Raw genomic sequence first — 26,731 nt, 5'->3', positions numbered from 1 at the left:
AATTCTTTTGTTTTCACTCCATTCAGATAAATGTTACCTACTAGGGTCCCTGAGGGGATTTGGGGAATTTTTTGTAACATTGGTTTTGATGGTCCTTTCAGTCCATATTTTGCATAATTATGCCATATTTATCACACTTTATAATATGTATACATAGCCTTGCTTACTCTGCCCCCATCTGAGGGGCAAATGACAATTTATGATGGGTAAGTAAAAGTAAAGGATGAATTTATTTGTTTTACTACTTGCAGGTTTTCTCAGGGGAGACGATGTCAAAGTAGTGCTTGTTGGCTATTGGGTATTTGAGAGCTTTATTACAGGGTTATCTTTTGAAGAAATGAAGTTTACAAACATTGGTAGCACATTTCTGATCACAAAGGAATGAGAGTGTTTTATGCTAAATATACATTTTATGAGGCAAGCCAAAATATTGAGCTACCCAGGAGAAATTAAGTACACTGAAAACTGAATTAAGATCCGTTTCTTTTCAACAGATTCTAAAATTCTTAGAACCCTTTTGGATCCTGGTTTGGGCAAATGCTTTAGGATATTAATATTCACCCTTGTACATTATAAGATGAATAACTCCTTCTCATTATAAGACATCGTTGTGTGGCTCAGAAGGGTTTCTTTTCTGTAAGTGTTGCCTCCAAGTTTTTCTTTTAAAATAGGATTGTTAAAGTGCTTCAGCATATCCTCTTCGGCTAAAAATCAAAAGAATCATGCAGCTTCAAGGTCATTTGTTGGATCCCATTTACTTGCTGTTATAAGAGAAAGTAAGAGAGTGTCCTCTTTTAATAGGCTGGAGTATAATTCCAGATTCAGAAAGATTGGAAGCTCTTCATTCTAGTGTTTTCAGAATTGCCACTATAGAATGTATGTGTGTGTGTGTGTGTGTGCGCGCGCGCGCATGCATTCACACATTAACACTCATGTCTTCTACTTTTCTTTTTTCTTTCCTGGAGCTTTAATTCCTCAAGCCGTATCTTTTTTTTTTTTTTTTTTTTAAAGATAGTAAATGCACAGTTAAATCTTTAAGTGCCATAAAAGCAGACTGAGACCTTGATTTCATTCAGTTGGTCAAGGATCCACACCTGAAGAGGCTGTCAGACACTGTGTACACATACTATTCAAAGAGATGGAGCTAGTCATTGCTGTTGAAAAGTGTGTGTGTGTCTGTGTGTGTGTCAGTAGGAGGAGAAAAGGGAAGGTTAAGGTATGTGTGAAGTAAACACAAGCTGCCATAAAACAGTTCAAGTGGTGTTGATTCATCAACCAAGGGAGTGGGAGGAAAAACAAAGAATTCATGACAGGTATAATGGTGCACAGAAAATAAACACCCAGAGAAGTGCGTTTTATTAACTTTCGACCCTCAGAAAAAAGGAAGTGTCGGACTGAGGCAGGCACATTTTATTTGGTAGAAGCCTTTTTCTATGAATAGATGTTGCTGTGGGAGTTTCTACCTAGTAGGACCCGTTTCTCATGGGAAAGTAATGATTTGATTTGTAAAATTTGTTTGTGTCCCTGCTTTCAACGTGAAAAAAAAAGGCAATGAATTCCAAAATGGGAAACCATTAGTAGTGAAACCAGAATTCCACCATAGGGCTTTTTCTGAGAACCCAGAAGTCAGGGTTCCATGTCCCTCTCAGCCTCCCTACCTTCCATTTCTACCTCAAAGTTACCAATTTACATGCACTTCTATGCACTATTCAGCATAGAAGAAAATCTCAAGTCAACTTACTGACTTCCCAAACTAAATGCAGGCTACATTGTTAAATATGTTTCCTATTATCTGCTAATGTCTGTTTTAATAAAACAGTGGGAACTAAGTGGTTGCTTCTTAATCAAAAACATGATTTCCTAAACATAAGCTATGTGATTCTGTTACAAATTGCCACATATAGATCTCCTAGGTCAAAATTTTTTTCTCTTCTCATAGAAATAAATAAACAGTAAAATAATGATATACTCTGAAAGATCAAAGTAAATATGACTAAAACCTGGCAAAAATAAAAGTCTACTGGAAGGTTAAAAAAAAGATCAGATTGCAAATTCTATAGTTAATGCTTAAATAAATATGAGAAAAATGAACAATCAATAATTTGATATCATTAAAAACAGATGTAAAAACTATATACAAATGGAATTGTCTAAATTTTGAAGTAAACATTTTAATGTGCATTTTTTGAATTTGTTGTTATTATAGCTAAACTATTTACACTTATTCTTTAGAAAGTCCTAAATTGGTTTGGCTTAGCATGTTAACTTTATTTTCCCCAGTGATCACAGCAAAGCACATTCTGTTTACCTTTTTTCTTTAATTTCAAAGACAATCATGATTGACACAGACATATTTGAGTTAACATGAGCATTACTTCAGGATAGATAGGGAGACAGTGTGTATACTCTGGTTTCAAGGTCTAAGACCATGAATCTGTTTCCCAGGAGTATTTGACGTTGAAGAAAACGGAGTGGGTAGGTAGGGTAGGGTGGTAGGTTGGTTTAGACAGCATTTTTTTTTTAATTGCCGATCATCACATACTATAATTGCTTCTGGACCAGATTTTACAATATAGAGCTCATAAGCTCCAAAGTATAAGAAAAAAAAAAAAGTACATTTTATCTAAAAGCAAATAAAATTAAAAATACCAATAAGTTTAATATTTAGGAATTTTAGTATTGTACATGAGGAGAATCCATAGACACCTAGAAACATTCGTGCTATTCCAAAATTATTATTATTATTATTATTATTATTTTTTTTTTTTTTTGAGACGGAGTCTAGCTCTGTTGCCCAGGCTGGAGTGCAGTGGCCGGATCTCGGCTCACTGCAAGCCCCGCCTCCCGGGTTCACGCCATTCTCCTGCCTCAGCCTCCCGAGTAGCTGGGACTACAGGCGCCCGCCACCTCGCCCGGCTAATTTTTTTTGTATTTTAGTAGAGACGGGGTTTCACCTTGTTAGCCAGGATGGTCTCGATCTCCTGAACTCGTGATCCGCCCGTCTCGGCCTCCCAAAGTGCTGGGATTACAGGCTTGAGCCACCGCGCCCGGCCACAAAATTATTTTTAAGGTCTTGGGATTATGAGGGATTTACCAAAGTAGTTTTTTCATAAGTTCTACACATTTTAGTAAAATTTTAGTTTTTTTACACAACTTTTTTTGTCTGAACTCTTGATGTGAACTTTTCCCATCATTTTTATGAAACGAAGTGACAATCATATATGTAGTACCACCATCAGTTTTACTCTCATGGCAGTCTACTTTTGTGGGGGATATAATAAAAATAAGAAAACGCCTTAATAAGGAATCTTTTATATATTTTAAATGTGTCCTAATTGATAAGTTACAAGAAAATAATTTTATATCTAAAGTGTTTGTCATCTGGTACCAAGAGCAAAATAAGCAGTTATCTTAGGTGAAGTCAATCCCAATTATTTAGTATGCCTCAAGAATGGAAGGGTCATTGAAAGTTTACACGAATACGGGTGGCTATTATAAAATTATTTGTGTTATAAAATAATACCATTAGAATGGGTGGACCTAACCAAACCCTGTATTTTGGCCAGAGTGCAAAATTATCCCCATCACTTTTCTTTTCTCAGTCATTGGCCAAGAACCCTCTGATTGTTAGTTGTCTTAATTTTATTTGTTTATTTGAACTTCTTTTGCCAGATATTAAAAAGCTGGGAGAAAAGAGGATTTTAAAAAGCAGTGTTACTTCCCCAAGCCTGGTTTATTCTAGTAATCAGTATTTTATCTGACCCTGTCTGATCTAGTCTTGCAAGATCAAACGTCCAGGCCAGCAGGCAGACAGTAAACAAAGCCCATGAAGGGTTTCGGTAAACACAAAGATTAGATGTTGAATGAAAATTAAACTCCTTGAACTAGTCCTCTGTACTAAAGTGGTTAAGTGGGTTGTGATTAAAAGAAATAAGTAATTATGATCATTATAGCTGAAATGATATAATGTTACCACATTTAAAGCACCTCTTGTACTCAAAAATGATTGTGTCATTTACAAAGTGGTGCCTTGGAGTTGAATAGAGAAATCAATGTCCCCTGACCTGGTTCCATAAGGCAGCCCTTGCTTAGCCATGGTGGTATCAGTGGTCAGGACAATGCCTTTAATCAACTCCTGGTCCTTCTGCCTCTGCTGTTGTTTAACTCTGATGAGGTAAAAGTAACTTACTTTTGTCTACCTAATTTTTCTGTCATGAAAGAAATTTGCTTTCAGCTTCAGATCTAAATGAAGTGTTCTGCAAGGAAGTTTGTCTGCCCTCTGCCTATGTCGTATCTCGTTGAAAGTAATGGCAACATAAAATCCTTTTGAACATTGTATACATATTTACTTATGTATTTTATACTGACAAATTATAGCTGTTTATATTTATGGGGTACAAAGTGATGGTATGATTTTTAATACAACGTGAAATGATTAAATCAAGTGAATTAACCTATTCATCACCTCAAATATTTGACATTTTTGTGATGAGAACATCTGAGACTTACTCTGTGATATTAAAATGCACAGTGCTCAATTATTAGCTATATTCACCATGGTGTACAATAGATCTCAAAAAAAACCCCAAACTTGTTTCTCCTCCCTGAGACTTTGTACCCTTTGATTATCATCTCACTGCTCCCACCTCCCAACCTCTGTTAAACACCATTCTACTCTCTACTTTTATGAATGCAATTGTTTTAGATTCCACATATAAGTGAGAACATGCAGCGTTTGTCTTTCTGTGTTTGACTTATTTCACTTAGCACAGTGTTCTCCAGTTCTACTCTTGTCATCGCAAATACTGGATTCATGGAAATAGAAACATCACTTCTACTGTCAACCACCTTTTATCGCACCAGTTTTTCAACACATGGAAGAGCCTTGCACATTTTCGTTGTGACAGTCACTGATAGTATGCATAGATCACCTATACTTGCTCGGCGCTCCAGTGGAAAGCTTATTGGTAGTTTAAGTGGAAAAATGGTGCCTGGGGAATGTCTTGAGCACTCATTTTAGACGTGGACTAATTCCTTGCATGGATCTTAAGAAGCTCATTCCAGCTGTACTGTAACTGCTTTGTTGGGCTGAATATACTTATTCATACATGTTTAAAGATATAAAAACATTTGTTAATAATGTAGTTTGTAGATTAAAAGAAATGAACTTGCAATCTACTCATATTTATACTATTTATGATGTTATTTTAAATAGACATTAAGAAAAGATGCAAAGGGAAAAATGAACTACTTTCCTTATGCCGCTCCCTACTTCTCTTGCATCTATTGATCCATGAGGCCATCATGTATACCTACTCTTTGGAAGAAGCATGAGACATAATTCCTGCTTTCCAAAAGCCTACAATCTGTGCGAAATGCTTAATTCATAATATAACACATACCTTGTCATTCAAAAACAAATTCTAGCTTCTATTTTATATATAATAGCTGGCAGGATTCTAAGGGCTGGGAATACAGTGGAGAGCATTACCTTTTTCTTTCTCACAAGATAATTGCAGTCATAATTAAATAAATAATTTTAACGAAATGTTTAGTGAGCACTTCTGCTATGGGCCGTAATTAGTTCTAGAAGCAGTGAGAAACATCTGTATGCACATAAGATATGCTTCCTACCTCTAGTTGCGTTGCCCTTAACCTGGCAGGAGAAGCAGCTATATAAATGGATCTGGTAAATATATAGTGGTGATATAAACTAGTTTGATGGCGGCATAGAGGAAGGTCCGGAAACTCTTCTTGCTAGGTTTGACATGAGGTGGCGGGTGGGCAGTTAGGGAGAGGCAGCGCATGAATTATACCTTAAGGACAAGTGGAGTTACTGTGGCAAGGAGGAAAAGAGAAGGAGGAATGTTTTGAGCAACCGGATGATCATGAGTACAGATGGAGAAGTACAAAAGAGCATTGCATGTTTAGAAAATTACAAGTGACTGTCGAGTATGTCTAGAATGGCAGTACATTTATCCTGATACTATAATATAACAGGTGCCCAGAATGGCTAAGCTTTTGATCAGTGAAAAGGCAAAGGTAAAACATAGCTGGATGTAGGGAGGGTAGTGACACCAAACGTTGATAGAAATGACTGGGACCTGGCTGGGTGCAGTAGCTCATGCCTGTAATCCTAGCACTTTGGGAGGCCGAGGTGGGTGGATCACGAGGTCAGGAGGTTGAGAGCATCCTGGCTAACACAATGAAACCACATCTTTACTAAAAATACAAAAAATTAGCCGGGCGTGGTGGCACATGCCTGTAATCGCAGCTACTCAGGAGGCTGAGGCAGGAGAATCGCTTGAACCCAGGAGTTGGAGGTTGCAGTGAACTGAGATCGCGCCATTGCACTCCAGTCTGAGTGACAGAGTGAGAGTCTTGTCTGACAAAGAAAAGAAAAGAAAAGAAAAAAGAAATGGTTGGGACCTGGCTGGGAGATCATATGTGTTGTAATAATGAAAAATAAGGCTAAGAAGGTAGAGGACACACGTTAGGGGTCTTTGAAAGCCCAATTGAGGTATTTTGAGGATTGTTGAAGGTTTTTCAGCAAGAGAGTGACATATTGAAAATGATGGTTTTAAGAATGATTCCTCTAGACACCATCTGAAGCTGTATGAGGGTGTGAGTGGGTGTATGGCAGGAAGGGAGGTGCATGGGAGGGGGAAGGTTGGTATGTACACCTGGTGGAAGTAGGCAAAGTCGAATCTATTGCAGTAATTGACAGAAGTGGAGTGGTGAGGGAAGTGAGGCCCTGGCTTTGAGTGGCAGAAGTGAGAAAGACAGGAAGCCACCGATGCAAGAGGTTCAAGCAGAGAAGAGCCATGAGACTTGGTGAGAGTAAATAGGGGTATGGGAATGAGAAGGAGACATGCAAGCAAAATCCAGGTTTTGAGCTTAAGTGACTCTTGATGGTTGTGACAGAAATAGGACAATACCAACGGAGATGAAATTGCTGATACCTCAGTGAGAATTGACAACTAGGTAGAAATGTCCATGAGGCTGTTTGAGATGTGGACAGCCTACTAAAGGACAGGATGGAGAATAAATTTTTGGGCCACTTGATTGGATGACAATTGAAATGGTACCAAACGAACATTCCTTAAAGAGGAGAGCAAGAGCAGGAGAGGGCTGGAAGCTTTGAGAAGAAAAAAGCCAGGAGTTAAGAAGATGCAACTAGAGAGAGTGAGGTGTCACCAAAGCCAAGGGAAGATGAGTTACCAGGGGCGGAGTGTTATCAAAGGTGCAGTGGAGGGACAGGGGAGAGGAGAGGGAATTGGAGGCTCTTGGCTTTGGCAGAAAGGATATCAAAATGACATTGGAGGGAGCTGTCTCTGCAGTGTGAGAACAGGGAAAGCCTATGCATCTACTAAGGGAGAGGTGTCAAGGACATGAGAGGAAAGAGTCTAAATGTGGCTAAGTGAAGCATGAGGGCTAAGTGTAATTAGCAGAAAGAGGATGGAGCCAGCAGTTTTGAAGAGGAAGAGAAGTGATAAGCAAGAGCCCATCAACTAGGAGGGAATGGATCTGAGGCGCAGATAACGCGGTGCCTTTGAAAGAAAGAAAAATAGTGATGTTTTCTTCAGAATCTGGGAGAAGGGCAAGGAGATGTGCAAGGAGAGAAGGTTCTGGAGATGGAGTGGACGGTGAGGATGGGCAGCTCATGCCATGGGGTGTGAGACTGGGCTGGCATGACCTTCTAGCAGTGAAGGAGAGAATGGTTGGCATGGGGAGCTTGGTGGTGAGAACACCTGAAATAGGATCTGGACAGACCATGTCTGGGGAACAAGGAGGGTGTGTGCTTTAGATTGCTCCTAGTTTCAGACTTCCATTTGTCCTGCCCAGAAACAGAATAAAAAACTAGAAAACATATATAGATGTGATGGTGGCTGACAAAGAATCTACAGAGTGTGAAATGAGAGGCTTTGTGTGTAGACCACAAAATGCCCAGTTTATTTAAAATCTGATGATTGTGGGAACATCCTCTTCTACTGGGGAGACCAGCAGGTGAAAATCAGAGAACACTTCTGGTTTCTTGATCAATTAAATAAAGATTATTACCTGATTTTCCTTAGACGCTTACAAGGTTCAAAGCTGAAAAGCACCTAAGCTCATAAGGTGCTTGAAGCACTTAACTATAAATGCTGTGTAAGATGCTAGGACTGAAATCACATTGCCTAATGGGAGACAGTTATTTAACTATTTGCCTGACTGATGAATGGCCTTCATTCCACCATTTGCAAGAATTTGAGAGTATTTGACCTTGGAGTCCTGAACTCCCAAGGGAGTGGATATGAATCTATAATCATCTAGAATACAAATCAGACTACGAGTTCTAACATTGGGCCTTTCAGGGTATCACCTTTTTAAGTTCTATGTACCATAGAAATTTTAATTTTTGACTAATCCCCCTTCTGGGCCAAAAGCTCCTCGAGAGAACTTCAGAGGCAGAGGTTTTGGGAACACAGGAACGTATCAATTTTCTGTCCTCCCTAGAGTCCTGTGAGCATGAGGTCTTAAACACTGTGAATACTTTGTAAATATTAATAGAATTGAATGTAATATAAATGAACTTATTTGAATATATGCATTTAGAGCAGTTTTATTTTTACACATATTATGTGGTGCACTAATCTTATTTGCTACCTGATCTGTCATTTGAGAGAAAAAAAGAAAGAAAAATCTTTGCTTGTTTAATTCGTATTGCAAATGTCCTTAGCAAATGAAATTGGTTAGAATCGTTCCATTTTTCTACTAATTATTGAGCTAAAGACTTAACAATAGTCAATTCAGTTGAATGGGGCAGTAATATCTTTATAAAGTACAAATTAGAGACCATTTGTGTAGCCTAAGATAAATATGCCTTTGAGGTTTTCACAGCTAGTCTATTGAGTATTTTCCTTAATATAATGGCTTAAAACATTAAAGTCCTATAAAATCACAGAGACTGGTCAGAGGAAAAGAACGGATCATGAATTGATTGTTTTCTTTGATTAACTTTTCTTCAGGTAGGTTGAATTAAAGAATTAATACACATGGAATGCCAACTGACAAAGGCAGAATTTTCCTAAGCAGTAATGTTAAGTTTCAACAATATGATTTCTTTTACTATCATGTGCTGAATTCACCTTAGAAATTATAGTTTTAGATTAAAGAGTAAAAATAAAGATATTATTAGATATAAGCACTTTTAACCTATATAGAATGTTATAAGAATACTTGAAATGATCAGTGATATCAAACTGTGATAAAGCATTGTTTGAAACCAAAAGGGACAATAGTGTTCTGGTACAGAGGGTGGAGACTAGGAAAGGTGGATAATGCTCACTTTTTCCATGGAACATAATGGGTCCTAGGAGCTTTTATTACCAAAGAAACAGAGGTGTCCACATTTGAGTTACTTTATGGTGGATATATACGTTTCTGTGGAGGTTAATGTGGTGGAAAAAGGAAGTTGATAATAAGGGGAAAATACACCTAAGAAAACCAGTCATATGGTATTATCACAGTGCTGGCTGGTAGACTTTGCTTATGGGCTGTTTTATTAGGAGTTAACAAGTTGGCTCTGAATATCTTGCTCTAGGCAGGGACTTTGCAAGCAAGTTCTCAAACCAGAGACAAATTCTCTTGAACAAATTTAGAGAAAAACAAAATCTTTGGGTTTGGTAGCTAGTCTTTTTCTTTCTTTTGCTCTTTAGCTCTTTCAAGCTCAATAATTTTTTAAAATTATGTTTGGTGAACTCTTCTGGTAGTAGTTTTATTTGTTTGTTTTAATGGTATGAGATTTATATCTGAGAGATCTATTAGCTTTGGCTACTGCAATCATGTCCGACTGTGTTTGTATTAACAGAAATTTTTTTTTTTGTATAGTAAATTGACCTTATACTTCCAGTTATTGACTAGGAGAAAATAAACCAGAAGTATTTTCAATGACTAGGCATATTCAATGTTGGCAGACGGGCTGCTATTCTGGTTTGTTGGGGGAAATTAGTGTTATGTTTACCTTTTAAAAAGATTTTAACCCAATGAAAGCCTTTGGGTGGACAGTGGGGTTGTTGACCGTTAATGTGTAGCTTAGCTGAGTGCAAGGAGACAAAATAAGTATCAGGTGGAAGCATATGGAATTGCTGTTTTTGTAGGTCAAAGTTGTTACATATCACCAATTTCATATAGTTCAATTATATATGAATTTGTGATTGCCCAAGATTCTCAAGCTGTTATCATATTGTGTGAGTATGCATACCCAATTTCGTTTCTTGTTGGTTACTTGTTTCAAAGAAATACTTTCTATTTATAGAATTTATAGGGTACTTGAGAAAGCTCTCTGCTGTGTGATTCATATCCTTCATCAGTCCATGCTGATGACACTCATGTTGGGTCAATAGCTTTCGCCTCAAGAAAAATAAGAAAAATAAGATAATGGGAGGGGATTTATAAAAATAAATATAATCACTGTATATGTATATATGTGTGTGTGGCTTACAGTTGACTAGAATGAATTGCTAATAAACTGACAAAATAGGAATTTAAAGGAGCTATCTTTTATCATCAAATAGAAATGCACTTTAAATCATAGGCAGATGTTATGGGCCCATCTACGTGTAGCAGACAGTTAAATTGTCTGAAGCAAATATATTGATGGAATTTTTTAAAGTTGATATTATTCAGTACTGTATCTCTAGGGGCTGCCATCATTCCTGGCACATGGTAGTTGATTAATAAATGTTTATTATATGAATTTTAATGCAAATAATTCTATTTAAGTGATTAGCTGATTCAACTGTTGAGGAATCAGTGATTTCATCACTTTTTGAGTTGACAGTCTTTTCAGTCTATGTTACACAAAGCATACAGTGGAGGCTCAGGTTGAGCTTTTACCATTCAGATGACTTATCCATCCTTCATGTCACATACATGTGCCATGTGCACTTATACACACACACATGCAAATACAAAGTGAAACTTATCAGTAAGAAAGTTGATTGCTCCTGACCCAAATCCTGAAACTATTAATAACCACATGCTCCAAACTGGGCAGTTCACCTTAAGCAGCAGAATACAGACTGCAGGGTCCTAAAGGCATAGGTTTGAATTCAGAGTCTTCCATTAACAGGTTTGCAACATCAAACAATTATGACATTAAAGTCAAATGACTGACCTTCAGCTTCTTTAATAAAGTAGGCATCTTAATATCAATGCCGTAGAATTATTGTGAGAGTTAAACGATAATGATGTGTAAGGGATTTAGCTCAGTGCTTCAGCTACTATATAAATGGTAGGGTTTGGTGTTACCTGAAATGCCAATGCAGTTTGAAAAAGGTATGTTAGCAGTAAAAATATGAAAATTCTTAAACTTATAATACATATATTTTTTATAAAGAAAACCCATTAAAAAGCACTTGTGAAACATTTAGGCCTTAGAACTTGACTTTGAGTTATGCACAAAAAGAGGAAAAAGTGGCCATGCGGTTTGCGTTTTCTTATTATGAGGCTAGAGCCAGCAGCCTTAATCATTTTGAATACTCCTAAATATTTATCTGCATTTGGTTAGTTATTTGACCTAGAGCACATTTTTTAATTTCTCTGGTATTAGACAAGATCATTATCTTTAAAATTGGGCATCAAGGTTTTAGAGCATAAGGTGGGGAAGCAGAGAACCTGGAGAGGAGGTTTGTAAATTTAAGGCATTCATATGCTCTAGTATCTTTTTTCTGTGCTCTAATGTTTGGGTACCAATCTGAAATTGTTGGTTTGATTGGCAACTTTTTTACCAAGAGTGCCAAAAGCAAACCAATGTCTTTTTTTGCATTTGTAGAATCACTTCCAGAGTACTTTCTAAGGTTGAAAGAGTCATAGAGAAATTCTGCCATCTTCTTTTCTTTCTTTTTTTTTTTGGCTTATGTTCTTCTACCCAGGGTTTCTAGGAGAGGTTCTGGGGAATACTAGAGTGTTATCTTATTAAGGAATCCATTAGCACTCATTCATGCTAATCCATTTACATTTGCATAAGCATCTTAATGGCTTAAAGAAAAATCCATAGGCCAGAGTTTCTGGAAATTTCTCAGTGCAAAGCCTTTTACCCAATTCATTACTATCTACCCATTATAACTATGGACAAACCCCAGGGTCTATGTCACAAAAGCAACTATGTTAAGGTTTGCAGCATGAAAATACTACCATAATAGCTCTAGAAATATTATCTATCTTTTCAGCAGTATTGATAAACTTGCAAGAGCTATACTCTAATTACTATTGCTATTGCCACTATATTTTTCTATTTTCTATTCTATTTCTATTTCTAATTCTATTTCTATTACAAGTCCCCATAGTTAATGTCATAATTGTTTGATGTTACAAACCTGTTAATGGAAGACTCTGAATTCAAACCTATGCCTTTAGGACCCTGCAGTCTGTATTCTGCTGCTTAAGGTGAACTGCCCAGTTTGAGGCATGTGGTTATTAACAGTTTTAGGATTTGGGTCAGAAGCAATCAACTTTCCTACTGGTAAGTTTCACTTTGTATTGCATGTGTGTGTGCACAAGTGCACATGGCACATGTATGTGACATGAAGGACGGAAAACAGCTATTTTTCTTGTAATAGAAATTAATTGTCTTAAAATGGTACTTTTAAAGATGCTCTTAGATAAGTAACCTGCAAGGTTACTTTAAGACCACTTTACAGGTAATCCTTCCCATTTTACAGATAATCCCCAGATCACTCATCTAGTTATGACCCAGGCCTTTGAAATTTCAGTTTGCTTTTCTTTCTACCTTCCTATGCCACCTTGCTGTTACTGGCAGGCATCTGTGCCAATCAGATGCTTCATCTTTTGCTCAAAAACTTTCAGAAACTATACTTTAGGGCACTAAGTCATTGGATTATATTTTGAGCATTGAAATTTTATTATATTTACTTTACACAATTGCAAAAGAAATAATAAGAATTAAGTGCCACAATATAGGAGTGAAAGACTATATACATATATACACACACACACACATATATGTATATATACACAAACATATATATACGTATATATACTTGTGTATATATATGTGTGTGTGTATGTGTGTATTATTTTATTTTTTGAGTTTTGAAAATGTTCTTGTAACAACCTAAAATATAAATATATATCAGGGATTTATAATATTTAAAATAAATACTTGGCTTCCTGGATGTACTGTAAAAAGTGTCCTAAATAGGGCCGGGCGCGGTGGCTCAAGCCTGTAATCCCAGCACTTTGGGAGGCCGAGACGGGCGGATCACGAGGTCAGGAGATGAGACCATCCTGGCTAACACGGTGAAACCCCGTCTCTACTAAAAAAATACAAAAATCTAGCCGGGCGAGGTGGCGGGCGCCTGTAGTCCCAGCTGCTCGGGAGGCTGAGGCAGGAGAATGGCGTAAACCCGGGAGGCGGAGCTTGCAGTGAGCTGAGATCCGGCCACTGCAGTCCAGCCTGGGCAACACAGCAAGACTCCGTCTCAAAAAAAAAAAAAAAAAAAAAAGTGTCCTAAATAAAATAAGATTTTTGGACCAAATACCTTTTAATTGTAATGCAGGTAAATTCCTGAGGGAGAAGTATAACTTTCTCATCTGTGAACAACCAGCCACAGGCAGCAATTGTGAGCATCTGAATAGCTAATGGTCATAGGGTGCTCTTGGTTAGAGCATCATCGCTGTGAACTTGGTGAGGTTTTAGGAGTTTCTGAAATTCTAATATAGGGCTACAAAGGCCTTATCTGCTTTAGACTTAAATAGAATCCCGGAAGCTTAGAGAGTGGTTAGAAAATGGCTGCCCATTCCCTGCAGTTTTCGCTCAGTCCCAGGAAATTTGAAGGAATCTGCAAGATCCTCTTAGAACTCTGAGTTTTTCAGAGACCTGAACAGACTCCAGATCTGAACTGTTTATCTGGAAGGTCTCTGGACTGGTACCTTTCCCCAGATGTTGGAATAGCTACCAAAAGCCTCACAGCTACTGGACATAGAAGCATTTGAGCCCCCCTTGCCTTGACGGTTTCTTAAACCATCTTCTGTTTGGGAACTTACATTAGAAGCTGGGGACATCATTCCTTTCCAGGCGATTCCCTCTCTGGTACTCACCCTCAAGGCTTCAGCCACAGTAGAATCAAGTTCATTGTGAATTAAATTGAAGCTCTGATTTAAAGCTCTGGGAGCAGTTGTGAGTTGTTTATTTATTTATTTATTTATGAGACAGAGTTTGACTCTGTCGCCCAAGCTGGAGTGCAGTGGCACAATCTCGGCTCACTGCAACCTCTGGATTCAAGTGAATCCAACCTCCTGGATTCAAGCGATTCTCCTGCCTCGGCCTCCTAAGTAGTTGGGATTACAGGCATGAGCCACCACACCTGGCTAATTTTTGTATTTTAGTAGAGACCAGGTTTCACCATGTTGGCCAGGCTGGTCTCGAACTCCTGACCTCAAGTGTTCCGGCCTCCTCGGCCTTCCAAAATGCTGGAATTGCAGGCATGAGCCACTGCGCCAGGCCAGCAGTTGTGTTTTTACTGTCTCTTTAATAAGTAAGCATGTTGCCTTTGTCAGAATATTTTCTGTTGTGAATGTGAACATTGCTTTCACCGTCAGAAACAGCACTACCATTTACCCTTCATTTTTTCCAGGATTTCTGATCTTCTGCTAAATACTGCAGGCATAAGATGGCCCTTAGGGCCAAGCTGATGTCTTTGGTCTTGGTTTAGTTTAAGACAGACTTAACATGATGTTTTCCATTACACAGTGAAAAAGCAAGAACACAAAACCAGGCACTGCTGTTAGGTCTGTGTTTCACACATTGTGGTTACTTTCTAATTATTTTAAAAGAAAGAAGAGAAAGGAAGGGAGAGATGGAAGGAGGGAGTAAAGGGAAGAAGAGAAAGAAAGAAGCAGGAAAGCAGGAAGGGAGGGAGGGAGGAAAGAAAGAGAAAAAGAAAGTTGAGGCTCAATTTTCTGATGCAGTCTGGCACATCCTGATGCTCCCTCTCTTTTTTAAGCATCTGTACTTCACTTGCTGTGACTTAAGAGGCTAAAAACGTTATTCTGATATTATTTTTATAAGAGTGGCAGCAAGAACTAAATTAAAATGTTTTCAATTTAGGCAAAATCAGCCAGGCACGGTGGCTCACGCCTGTAATCCCAGCCCTTTGGGAGGCTGAGGCGGGCGAATCACTTGAGTTCAGGAGTTGGAGACCAACCTGGCCAACATGGTGAAACCCCGTTTCTACTAAAAATATAAAAATTAGCTGGGCACCGTGGCACATGCTTGTAATCCCAGCTACTCAGGAGGCTGAGGTATGAGAATCACTTGAACCTGGGAGGTGGAGGTTGCAGTGAACTGAGATTGTACCACTGCACTCCAGCCTAGGTGATGGAGTGAGACTCTGTCTCAAAAAAAAAAAAAAAAAAGGCAAAACCTGTTTAAATGGTTTCTGAATTAGTGTTCTGCCTTGGTCATTGGAGATGCATCCTTTTGAGAGCATTTGATCCTTAGTCATTCTTAAAGTCGAGATGATAATTTTTTCTTCTTCTTTCATTCTTGGGAGTAAAGAACTTGGCTTTTATTGGTAGAACTGTTAGGAACTGAAAAACATAAAGGGTGACTAGTCTCAGAGACAGAATTTAAAAACTGATAGCCCATGGACAGATCTGGCTTTCAGAAATGTTTTATTTGGCTTTTATTGTATTTTGAAACGGAATTAGTTGCTAACACTTAAAAATTAGGAGATATCATGTAAAATCCAGATTTTTTGTTTTCTTAAAAAAAAAAAACAAAAAAGAAAAAAACGAAAAAAATGACAATGTAAGAAAGACAGAAACTGGCTGAGGTTAGGTAGTGGTTGTTACCTTTGAACTGGTTAGACTTTCTCTCCTCCACCTAGTTCTTCTGCAGCTGGCTTTTCTGGCTGTTATCGACCTGAACAGTAGGTATTTGCATTTGCAGTTTCTTCATTAATATTTACTAAGTGGTTAGTACTTCATGGTGTTACTACAAATGTAATATGTTGCTATGTCTTTATAAGATACTTCCATAGTTACTGTTCTTAACTGTAAGAATTTATAAGGATCCACCTGGAAACTTATAAGGATAGAAAGAATGATTATATATAACCTCACAGAATATGGACTGACATCATTCAGACTCTTTTTTTTTTTTTTTTGAGACGGAGTCTCACTCTGTCGCCCGGCTGGAGTGCAGTGGCCGGATCTCAGCTCACTGCAAGCTCCACCTCCCGGGTTCACACCATTCTCCTGCCTCAGCCTCCCGAGTAGCCGGGACTACAGGCGCCCCGCCACCTCGCCCAGCTAGTTTTTTGTGTTATTTTTGGTAGAGACGGGGTTTCACCGTGTTAGTCAGGATGGTCTCGATCTCCTGACCTCGTGATCCGCCCGTCTCGGCCTCCCAAAGTGCTGGGATTACAGGCTTGAGCCACCGCGCCCGGCCTTATTCAGACTCTTATTGCACCAATTCATATAGGTTTCATAGCGCTCTGATGTTTATACTTCATTGTGAACATGATTTTGACTAGATCTATGAATGAAGTATTTTTAAATTATGTGATTTAGATATATCTCAAGAAAGTAAACTCACTCAAATGTAATTAAATTGTTGAAACGTGAAAATACCAAAATTTTGGAAAATTAACATTTGGTCAAATAATGCATTCTATAGGAGGATGGTTCTGTGTTTTTTCAGCAGAAGATGAAATAGATGGCCAGGCACAGTGGCTCACGCCTGTAATCCCAGCACTTTGGGAAGCCAAGGCAGGTGGATCACCTGAGGTCAGGAGTTTAAGAGCAACCTGGCCAAGATGGGTGAAACCCCATCTCTACTAAAAACACAAAAATTAGTTGAGTGTGGTGGTGGGGCATACACCTGTAATCCCAGTTACTCGGTAGGCTGAGCACAAGAATCACTTGAACCCAGGAGGCAGAGGTTGCGGTGAGCAGAGATCGTACCACTGTACTCTAGCTTGGGGTAACAGAGTGAGACTCGGTCTCAAACCCCTCTCCCCACCAAGCAATGAAATAGATAAAATATTTCCTTATTAAGAATCTGAAAACATAATTTAATGTCTGAATTTATCTTTACTTTGACTGAATTAAAAGAAAATAAGCAAAAGTGAATCCAATATTTAACTGAGACCGATATTTCTGTCTCTAAGATTTTACTTTGGAATCAGTTCATGGTCTCTTTACCTTTTTTTTTGTTTTGTTTTTCAGTGAGGAAATTATGATGGTAATTCCTGTTCTATGGAAACTGTTAGATTATGTTATCTGAAGGCTCCTAACCATTTGCTTGGTTTGGTTTTAAGGCTATGTACTTTAAAGTTTAATTAATATAATAATTGAAAAAGGTTTGCCTTTAGAAGATGAGTAATTTGTTTTCTTAACCTTATGAAGGAAAGGTGACATGTAAAACAAATGAATTACACTGTGAGGATTAGGCGGGGTGCAGTGGCTCACACCTGTAATCCCAGAACTTTGGGAGGCCGAGGCGGGTGGATCACATGAGGCTAGAGTTCGAGAGCAGCCTGGCCAACATGGTGAAACCCCGTCTCTACTAAAAATACAAAAAATTAGCTGGGTGTGGTGGCCCGTACCGGTAATCCCAGCTACTTGAGGCTGAGACAGAAGAATCACTTGAACCTGAGAGGTGGAGGCTGCAGTGAGCCGAGACTGCACCATTGCTACAGCCTGGACAACAAGAGTGAAACTCTGTCTTACAAAAAAAAAAAAAAAAAAAAAAAAGCAAACATTATAAGGATTAAGTTAGAAATTGAGCCCTAAAAGAAGTTTGAAGTAAACTCTTGACTTACTTGGGAGTTTATAGGAATGTTAAGCAAGAAATCAGGCTTTTTTTTTTTTTTTTTTTTTTGAGACAGAGTCTTACTCTATCACCGAGGCTGGAGTGCAGTGGTGTGAGTTCCACTCACTGCAGTCTTCACCTCTGCCTCCTGGGTTCAAGCGATTCTCCCAACTCAACCTCCTGAATATCTGGGATTACAAGTGCGTGCCACCATGCCTGGCTAAATTTTGTATTTTCAGTAGAGATGGGATTTTGCTGTGTTGGCCAGGCTGGTCTCGAAATCCTGACCCCAGGTGATCCACCAGCCTTGGTCTCCCAATGTGCTGGGATTGCAGGCATGAGCCACCATGCCCAGCTGAACTGAGTTTCTTTAAAAAGCAGGAGAAAGCACTGTATTGTACATGTCTAAATATAAGGTGATACAAAGACTTGGATGTTCACATATTTTCCTAATGGGATATTTTGCATGCATAAAACTTGTACACATGGATATAAAATAGTTAAATATCTACCCACATTTTAATGTATTAATTTACTTCCACACATACCTTTTTAAAGTCACATATTACATAAAGTATTAATTTAGAAACACTACTTTGTTCCACCCTTACAGTTCATTGACTTTATTCAGATGCTTCACATGTGATTTGGCATCAGTGTCTGTCATCACCAACTCCCCTGTTTTGAGTCATCTCACCCAGTTGTCCAGCACACATCATTTCTGCCTAAATTTTTTAAGACTCAGTATTTTTTTTAATAAAACCATGATTCTGTCACTGTTAACTATATGCGAAGCCACACATGCCATTTGTATAATAGGGAGACAATTATTTTTTTATATGTGTTCTATAGGTGAATATGTTTGATCTCTAGCTTCTTAAAGTTACCTTTAATGGACTTTTACATAGTCATATCCAGCATTTGCAATCATAAGAAATAATTGCTAAATTTGTATGGATTTTTTGCTTTCAAAAAGAGATCTTGTTAGATTATGTTACACCTGTAAGCATTTAACACTAATAATGATGGGATTGTTTCAGCCCCATTTCTTTACTCCAAACCAAACTTTGTTTTTCATGATAGAATAATACAGAGACTTGGATAAGGATTTGGCTATGAGGTGACTGTCTTTCCTGAGACATTATCTTAGGGAAAGAAAAATACTTGCCTTGTGCTTGTGTATATGTGATACTTACTTTCTTTTCTCTTTCAAAGTATTCTTTAAATCTTTATTAAAGTGCAATATAATGTAATAAAGCAGATAACCTGGAGAGAGGGTGAACTTCATTTAATGGCAAGTTGAGGTGATGTTATTAATTTTGTTATTTTTTTTCTTATCTGAGTGCATAGCACAATGTTTAAAATATCAATTTCTTAAAGAAACATTTCTATAAAAATAGCAAGTGAGTCAATAAATGGATATACTATGTGGTAGACATTTTTTAATGAACATTTCCATAGTTGTATAATAATATTTATGTGAGCTTTTTACTAGAAGGTAGCACTTAATTTGTCAGGAGATGTTGTCCTTGTCATTTCCTGATAACCATTAACTACATACTACGGAAGATAAGAACAGCTGGCGCTTTTATAACAAAGGGTGATTGGGGAGATGATAGAGCTTGGGGATCTAAGAGGATTTAGAATGGTCAGTGGTTTCTGTCTTGGCTGTTTAATGAAATGCTTACTTTTAAGAATTTTAACAAATTGAAGTGGCAAATATTTTTACTTTCTTTCATATGTTCCATGAAAAAAACCTATTGTAACATTTTGCAGAAAAGAATGTCGCTTTTATGCTGGAACTTCCATCATTGTATGAAAAAATGTTTATATTATTAACATACCAAAAGTATAATTCAGTTCTACATATATTAGCAATAAATTGTACCAATGAAAATAATGATGAATTATCACTTTTATCTCTTAACAGTGGAAAGAGTGGAACGAGAAAACCTTTCAGACTATTGTGTTCTGGGCCAGCGTCCAATGCATTTACCAAATATGAACCAGCTGGCATCCCTGGGGAAAACCAACGAACAGTCTCCTCACAGCCAAATTCACCACAGTACTCCAATCCGAAACCAAGTGCCCGCATTACAGCCCATCATGAGCCCTGGTCTTCTTTCTCCCCAGCTTAGTCCACAACTTGTAAGGCAACAAATAGCCATGGCCCATCTGATAAACCAACAGATTGCCGTTAGCCGGCTCCTGGCTCACCAGCATCCTCAAGCCATCAACCAGCAGTTCCTGAACCATCCACCCATCCCCAGAGCAGTTAAGCCAGAGCCAACCAACTCTTCCGTGGAAGTCTCTCCAGATATCTACCAGCAAGTCAGAGATGAGCTGAAGAGGGCCAGTGTGTCCCAAGCTGTCTTTGCAAGAGTGGCATTCAACCGCACACAGGTACAATTAGCATTGAACACTGTAATTAACAATAATGCCGGGGACAGAATTGAGATAGTCATAATTATTTTTATCTGTTTAAAAAATTTTATGGAGCTCAGCACATAGAATCAGATTAATTAATAATCCTTAGTTAATGAAACACTGTTACCATTGATCCATGCATGACCATGATTAATTTACTAATTGTTTAATTTTAATGATGTAAGGGACATCTTTGAACCCAACGTGCAACTCAGGACCCCAAATGTTACTAATGACTTGGGTATGTACTCTCATCCTCTCCATTTACTGTTTCCAGATGTAACCCTGATCTTGAATTTTGTGATTATCATTCTCTTGCCATTTTTTTTTTAACAAATTATAAAACTATGCATGCCCAATCCATTTTTTCCCTTGGTTTTGAACTTTATAAAAGAAATAAAATTATGTTTTATAATTTTATAAGTAAAGTTTTATTTAAAAATTTATAAAAGTCCTTCAAAACATACAAGTTAGATTTAAGATATTGATAAAATGATACTGGATAGTTTACTCTTATTTTGATGTTTGAGGGAATATAACATTACATGTTGAAAAAGTAAACAGTTAATTCACACGTCTTATTTTTATTGAGGGTGCTTATATGTAAGACATTGTTTTCCACCAGTAGTTCTTAAACTGGAGTGTGCATCAGAATCACCTGGAGGGCTGTGAAAACACAGACTGCTGGGCCTCATCCCACAGTTTCTGATTGAGTAAGTCTGAGGTTGGACTCAGCAATGAACCTTTCTAACAAGATTCTAGGTGATTATGATGGTAATGATCGGGGGCCACATGTTGAGAAACACTTACCTAGCCCTTATATGAGTAAGAACAAAGCAAATGTGCATAACCTCAGGGTGCTAACGATCTAGGGGTGAAAACCAGGTAACCAGATAACTAGAGTAAAATGTGAAGTGTGATGAGTAATGTTGGAGAGTGTAAGCAGTGGTTGTGGTGGAGGATCATGGCGAGGTGGAGGTGAGGAATACTTCCAGGAGAATGAATACCATAAGCCTTCAAAACAACAATAGGTTAAAGTTTCAGCACCCTGGTAAACACAAGGCAGGAAGCTAAGCTCTGTGTAGATGCAAAAAGGAGAAAAATAATGGGCAAGCACATAAGTAAACAACACGCTAGAGTATTAGGTTGTCAAGGGGTTAGACCTTGAAGGATAAATAAAGTACAGCAGGCAAAGATGATGAAGAAGAAGTATTATTTTCAACTAAAGAAATTCATAGTAAAAATGTTGAGTTAAAAAATGCAGGAATAATTTGAAGACATAAAACAACTCATTTCTGAGAAAAACTGTATGAATGTACAGAATGTAGGAATGCCTTCATTAATCTGATATCTGTTCAGAGACACATAATAACACACACTATAGATGGACCTTACAAATAAAAGAAAGCATGCCGGATTGAAACCCCAGTAGTTTGGAAAATACAGGAATGTTTCCAGATTTAATTACTTCAAAAGTTAAGGGGCTGGGCGTGGTGGCTCATGTCTGTAGTCCCAGCACTTTGGGAGGCTGAGATGGGCAGATCACTTGAGGTCAGGAGTTCAAGACCAGCCTGGCCAACATGATGAAACCCCGTCTCTGTTAAAACAAAACAAAAAAATTAGCCGGGCATGGTGGTGCGTGCCTGTAGTCTCAGCTACTTAGGAGGCCGAGGCAGGAGAATCACTTGAACCCAGGAGGCAGAGGTTGCAATGAGCCGAGATCGTGCCACTGCACTCCAGCCTGGGTGACAGAGTGAGACTCCATCTCAAAAAAAAAAAAAAAAAAAAAAAAAAAAAGTGAAAACTCTCACTGGAAAGAAATCTGATAAATGTTGGTAAATTGGATTGCCTGATGCAAGTTAACACTCAAAAAATGCACCTAAGTGAAATGTTATACCAGTTATAAATATTTTACATTTATCAGTGGTTCATTGTTAAAGAGGGTCGTCTGTTTACTTTTGGTTTCCACTTCTTTTGCAAGAAAACATTGAGGTAAGAATTTTGTAGATACTGTTTAAGCAATCCTGCGTGAGTTAAATAGATAGTGTTTTTGTTAAGTCAGTTAATACAGTTTTTCTCTCTTTTTTGAAAGTGTGTTGGATCTCTGGTTGAATTGAAGTGTATTTCTGTTGTATAGGCAATTTTAATTTTTATTAGTTTTGAAATTGTCCTATGATTAATGAGTCATTGAAAAATGAGTTTTTGTGCCGAGTGCGGTGGCTCATGCCTATAACCCCAGAACTTTGGGAGGCTGCGGCTGGCAGATCACGATGTCAAGAGAGTGAGACCATCCTGGCCAACATGATGAAACCCCGTCTCTACTAAGAATACAAAAATTAGCTGGGCGTGGTGGCTTGTGCCTGTAATCCCAGCTACTTGGGAGGCTGAGGTAGGAGAATCACTAGAACCAGGAGGTGGAGGTTGCAGTGAGCCGAGATTGCGCCACTGCACTCCAGCCTGGCAACAGAGCGAAAAAAAAAGAAAAATGAGTTTTTGTTAATGGTTGGGATTTTCTTACTGGCCTCATGTGGCAAGTTTTGGTTATCTCTCATTATATATATTTTACCTTTTTATGGGAAAAACTACTCTTTTTGGTGTAAAGATATTTTTTATATTTTCTTTGCTTGTAGAGTTATTATCAATTTGCAAGTATAAAAAATGCAAGTATAGTTGGTAGTTCATAAGAAAGGTAGATAATAAAACTTAAAAGGGATGGCACAGATTGAAAAAGGCCTTGAGTGCCAAGAGAAGAGCTCTGAACTTTAACAGGCGCTGGAAACCATCAAAAGTCTTATGTAGGAATATGCTGTGCTCCCACCATCTTAATTAGATCTTATGGAGGTTTGATAGCAAGGGGGTAGGAATATCATTTAGGAGGCTGCTGCTAGTATCCAGGTGAAATGTATGGAGGTTTTGAACTAGGCTGGTGGGGAGGGTACAGAGAAGAAACATTTTGGAAATAAAATGGACAGAAAGTGTATAAATGGATAAAGAGAGGAGTAGAACTGACACCAAACTTCAAGCCCGATGACTTGAGAATAAAGGTGTAATTATGAAGGGAATCCAGGAAGACGTGGGAAGAGTGGTTGGAGTAAGGTTAAAGTGATAGTTTTAGATTGGGTTATTTTGATGTTGAAGTGTTGGCCGACTTCAACACTTCACGACATGTGAAAATGTGCAACAGTCATTGAAAATATGAGTTTGGTGCAAGAAAGAATTATCAGGGCTAGAGCAAGAGATTAGAAATGTTGTCACAGAGCCTGGGACAGGAAATGGAAGAGTCAGGGGATGGAAGGGGAGAAACCACCACTATCACCACCACCACCAGTGGCAGCACTAGCCCCAGGAAAGAGAGACAGAAGAAATGCCAGAAGATGGGAGCAGGTAGAGATGGAAGAATAGGGAGACAGTAGTGAGAGTATAGAGGACATGTGTGGATAGTTTCCAGAAGAAGACTTGTCTACTTGTGGAAAGCTGAGAAGTTAAGAGATAGAGGCCTAAAACCATGTCATGAGATTTGGCAGTTGGTTGGGAGAAGACTGGCGAAGTTTAGAGTATAATTTTCATTAGAGTGGTGGGGACAGGAGCCAGAATTCAGGAGTTAAGGAGTGATTAACTGTTGAGGATGCAGAAGTAAGTACATGACACTTTCCAAAATTTGGTGTTGAAAGGGAGGCCAGAGTGGGTGGACAGTTTGGACATGATAGGGGGTCAATTTGAGATCACAGGATTTGGGAAGTTCACAGCATGAACTGGTGATGGTACCAATCATTGTGGTTTGGTAATGGTCTTCAGCGGTGCTGGAACTTCAGGACTGGGAGCGAGGAAGAAACACAGTGGGATTGTTTGAGGTTTGGTGCTGACATTTTAGGTATGGCAGGAGGCCAAGAGAGGTAAAATCTCTTGTTCCCTTGACTCTTAGCTAATTTATACATTCTAATATTGACAGAGTCTGTTAACATCACTTGAAAATGAGTTTAGAGGTCCTGAGAGACTCTTACATGTTCCAGACATCACTCTTCCACTTTGTCTCGTGATTCAAAGTACTCGGGCAATATTTGTGTGTCCATAGTTATCTGGACTGGGGTTATGAAAGGCGTTGGTCCTTTTGACCAAGTCTGTTGCATACTACTGCAAAATGAAAATTAGAAGGATCTGTCTTTTGGCTCTGTATTTTGCAGTTCTCTCTCTCTCTCTGTGTGTGTGTGTTGTGTGTGTGTGTTCGTTCATCTATCATTCATGTGTATGAACAGGCATTTCATGGCTAGCCAACATTTTATTGCCTGGTTATGTATACAGCTCCTTTGGCTAAGGATAAAATTGAAAGCATGGTTGTATTACTTTGGATTTTAGAAGCACATACAGTATACATTTTTTTTTTTTTTTTTTTTTTTTTTTTGAGACGGAGTCTCGCTCTGTCGCCCAGCCCAGGCTGGAGTGCAGTGGCGCGATCTCGGCTCACTGCAAGCTCCGCCTCCCGGGTTCACGCCATTCTCCTGCCTCAGCCTCCCGAGTAGCTGGGACTACAGGCGCCCACAACCGCGCCCGGCTAATTTTTTGTAATTTTTAGTAGAGACGGGGTTTCACCGTGGTCTCGATCTCCTGACCTTGTGATCCGCCCGCCTCGGCCTCCCAAAGTGCTGGGATTACAGGCGTGAGCCACCGCGCCCGGCCAGTATACATTTTATCCAAGTAGCATGAAGCATAAGAGAAGACTCACAATGAGGCAAAACAAAGACAGATCATATTGGTGAGAGTGTATACTTTGCCAAGGCCCTAGACTCCTGGAGGTCTGTCTTCTCCCATATAATCCTTTTTGTCTATTTTTATGGATTAATGATTTTTCTTTGGCATTGCCATCTTTCAAGTGCCAAGTTATAAAAGGTCTAATTGAAGCATGGAACACATTTTATTGTTTTCCTGCTGCCATTAAATTTGTAAGATGGCTACACCCAGAAAGAAACATTCACTTTCAATCAACATGAGCTTGAGTTCATGGGCCAGCCTTGAGGATATCAAATGGAAACTGCATAGGAATGTATGAGTATTTCCTTTTAAAATTCTGCTTTTAATTTAGGAAAGCTTTTCATCCCTCTGGGATCATAACCTGTTGTGTATAAAGCCCAACCTAATCAAGGTAGATGGTATTGACAGAATGACATAGTTTGAACTTAAGCAGGAGGTCAGCGGGCAGATTGTTTTTTGCTGTATGTACTGTAGTCACTAACAGCAGGACTGGGCAGCTGGTTTTACCAGCGGTATTGTTAAATGGAAAATATGGTATATTATGCCTCATGAAACCAGCCATAGATTTTCCAAATGTTTAGACTTTTTTGAGTGGAGTCAGACATTTATGGATAATATAATGACTTGCCAGCTATAATAAACAAAAATAAACATCGTAGCATATCCTCAGTCTATTGAATATTTTCCAGAAATAGTTCATGATCTCTATTATTCATATATTATCAAATTCAATAAAAAGCATTTTAATACATTTTGTCACCTTATATTTTTTGTTCCTGGATTTGTGCTTCATGGTTATACCAAGAACAAATTGTGTGTGTGTGTGTGTGTGTGTGTGTGTGTATAATAAAATAATATGCAAACATTTACAAATAAAGCTGGAACTGCTAAAAAAAAAAAAAAAAAAAACCCTGCCCAGTTTTTCATGTTTAAGGCTTCCAGTTGAAAAACTTAAATTCATAATAAATAACATTTCAAATGTCAGTTTTCCAAAGAGAAACTATTAATTACCTTGTTATGGCTGATTCATTGTCACCATATCATTTGATGATGTAAAATAACATAATTAAGAGAATAGAACCATATTTTCAAGAGCTTCTTTTTAGTTTATTTTTATTTTAATAAATATGTCTTTTAAGAACATAAAATGTATTTGTTTGATAAAATGATGCCCTATCCACACTTCATGACAAGGTCATGGTGTCTGCTGGAGTCAGAGATAGGCAGCCTTTTGCTAATATGATTTTATTTTTTATTGTTTTTTTTTTTTTTAATCTTTACATTTCTCTTTTGGGTTGCTAACAAAAACATATACGGTCTAAACTAGGAACATAAAATTGAGTCACTTGTTCTGGGCTAGGAATACAGCACATTAGAGGTCATGCAGTGCCAGGATATGGGATCTCCAGCATGGGCCTGAGACTAACATGTTTCTAGACACAGGGTGTGGCAGAGCCTTGTGTCCTGTCTGACCCATTAGGTCATTATGATCTTATATAAAATACATTCTAAGTATCACCATTCTTTTTTTTTTTTTTTTTTTTTTTTTACTAGTCTGTTGAAAGATAAGATTAGCCCTGCTTTCTGTGTCTCTGAAGACTTTTATGGCAAATGAGACCCAGTGAAAACAGTAAGGTGAGAGTGATAAGGCATTTTCTGACCTGGTCATTAATATTCAGGCAATCCCATGATACATTTCTAAACCCTTTAACCTGTGGCCACAAATTGAGACGGGTG

General features: G+C 38.2%; 1 protein-coding gene across 3 annotated transcripts in view; it reads left to right on the top strand.

The window, feature by feature from the left end:
- SATB2 (SATB homeobox 2) overlaps positions 1-26,731 on the top strand; it is a 196,777-nt gene that overhangs the window by 98,054 nt on the left and 71,992 nt on the right. For all 3 annotated transcript variants that reach the window (XM_077956636.1, XM_077956635.1, XM_015131888.3), the window contains one exon: positions 19,752-20,224. In XM_077956636.1, the coding sequence (XP_077812762.1) occupies positions 19,752-20,224 (473 nt within the window). The remainder of the gene's footprint in view (positions 1-19,751; positions 20,225-26,731) is intronic.

The sequence above is a fragment of the Macaca mulatta genome, chromosome 12, assembly GCF_049350105.2.
Source record: "Macaca mulatta isolate MMU2019108-1 chromosome 12, T2T-MMU8v2.0, whole genome shotgun sequence".
In the NCBI taxonomy this organism is placed as follows: Eukaryota; Metazoa; Chordata; class Mammalia; order Primates; family Cercopithecidae; genus Macaca; species Macaca mulatta.
The sequence above is the reverse complement of the archived record's forward strand: the minus strand, read 5'-3'. Positions and strand labels throughout refer to the sequence as shown.